At 57.6% G+C, this 957-nt stretch overlaps 1 protein-coding gene across 1 annotated transcript in view; it reads left to right on the top strand.

Moving 5' to 3' along the window:
• LOC108803440 (uncharacterized protein FLJ40521-like) overlaps positions 1-717 on the top strand; it is a gene marked incomplete at its 3' end in the record, with an annotated part of 1,689 nt that extends 972 nt beyond the window's left edge. Inside the window, exon 2 of the mRNA XM_018575281.1 lies at positions 536-717. Coding sequence (XP_018430783.1) covers positions 536-717 — 182 coding nt within the window. The remainder of the gene's footprint in view (positions 1-535) is intronic.
• Between the last annotated feature and the right edge of the window lie 240 nt (positions 718-957).

Genomic DNA, 957 nt, shown 5'->3' on the forward strand with positions numbered 1-957 from the left:
TGTAGTCTTTGTACAGATGTTCGGGGTAGTGAAAGAGCCTCCCCAGGATGGTGGTGAAGTTGCCCTCAGTCATGGGCTCAGTGTTAGGCAGGTAGGTGGGAGACTGTGGCTCCTGGAGGACACTCACTACTGAGCTAGTTGTTGCCTCCACCGTGTTGATGCCGTGGTGCACCAGATGGAGGGTCTTGTTGACTTTGGGCAGGATTTGGGGTAAGAAGGAGCCCCCGTCTCTGCCAGTGCTGATATTACACAGAATCATATTGGGCTACAGACGGCACAGGGAACCCCCACAACTGGGGAGGGCAGGAGCTCCCTGAGTGTCCCTACACATGGCAGGACTGTGCCCACCGGTACTCTCAGTCCTGAGCCTCACCCCATCCTGCTGTGCCAAGCCGATGCCACACTGCCACCTGCAACCCAAACCCAACAATGCAGCTTCTCCTGTCCAAGGTATGCGGACCCCAAGTCAGTGCAGGAAGCACCACCATGCGTTCCTTCCAGTCATAAGAACAGGAGCCCCCCAAGTCATGGAATCCAGGAGATCAGTGCAGACCCCAAGTCACGGAATCCAGGATACAGAACCCAATTGGATCCAGAAGATCGGTGCAGACCTCCAGGTGATGATCGGTGCAGACCTCCAGGTGATGATCGGTGCAGATCTCCAGGTGATGATCGGTGCAGACCCCCCAAGTCTCAGCACAACCCCCGATCAGTGCGGTAGGCAGTACTAGGCGGGTTCCGGTGTGCTCGGTGTATGGCACTGTTTGTCTGTGTTGGGGGAGGGGGTGTCATTGTCATGTGTGCTGATTCGGTCTCCGCTGATTCCCCGACACTCAGTCCCGGTGTCTCCGCTTCATCCTCCCCGGCGGTGTCATATGATGAACGTCGCGTCCGACCGACCACCGGAGCAGAGGAGCTCTCCAGGTGCTGAACTGCCGACTCCGTCCGTGTACAGCG

The sequence above is a fragment of the Nanorana parkeri genome, unplaced genomic scaffold, assembly GCF_000935625.1.
Source record: "Nanorana parkeri isolate BGI_ZX_2015 unplaced genomic scaffold, ASM93562v1 scaffold3731, whole genome shotgun sequence".
NCBI classification, from domain to species: Eukaryota; Metazoa; Chordata; class Amphibia; order Anura; family Dicroglossidae; genus Nanorana; species Nanorana parkeri.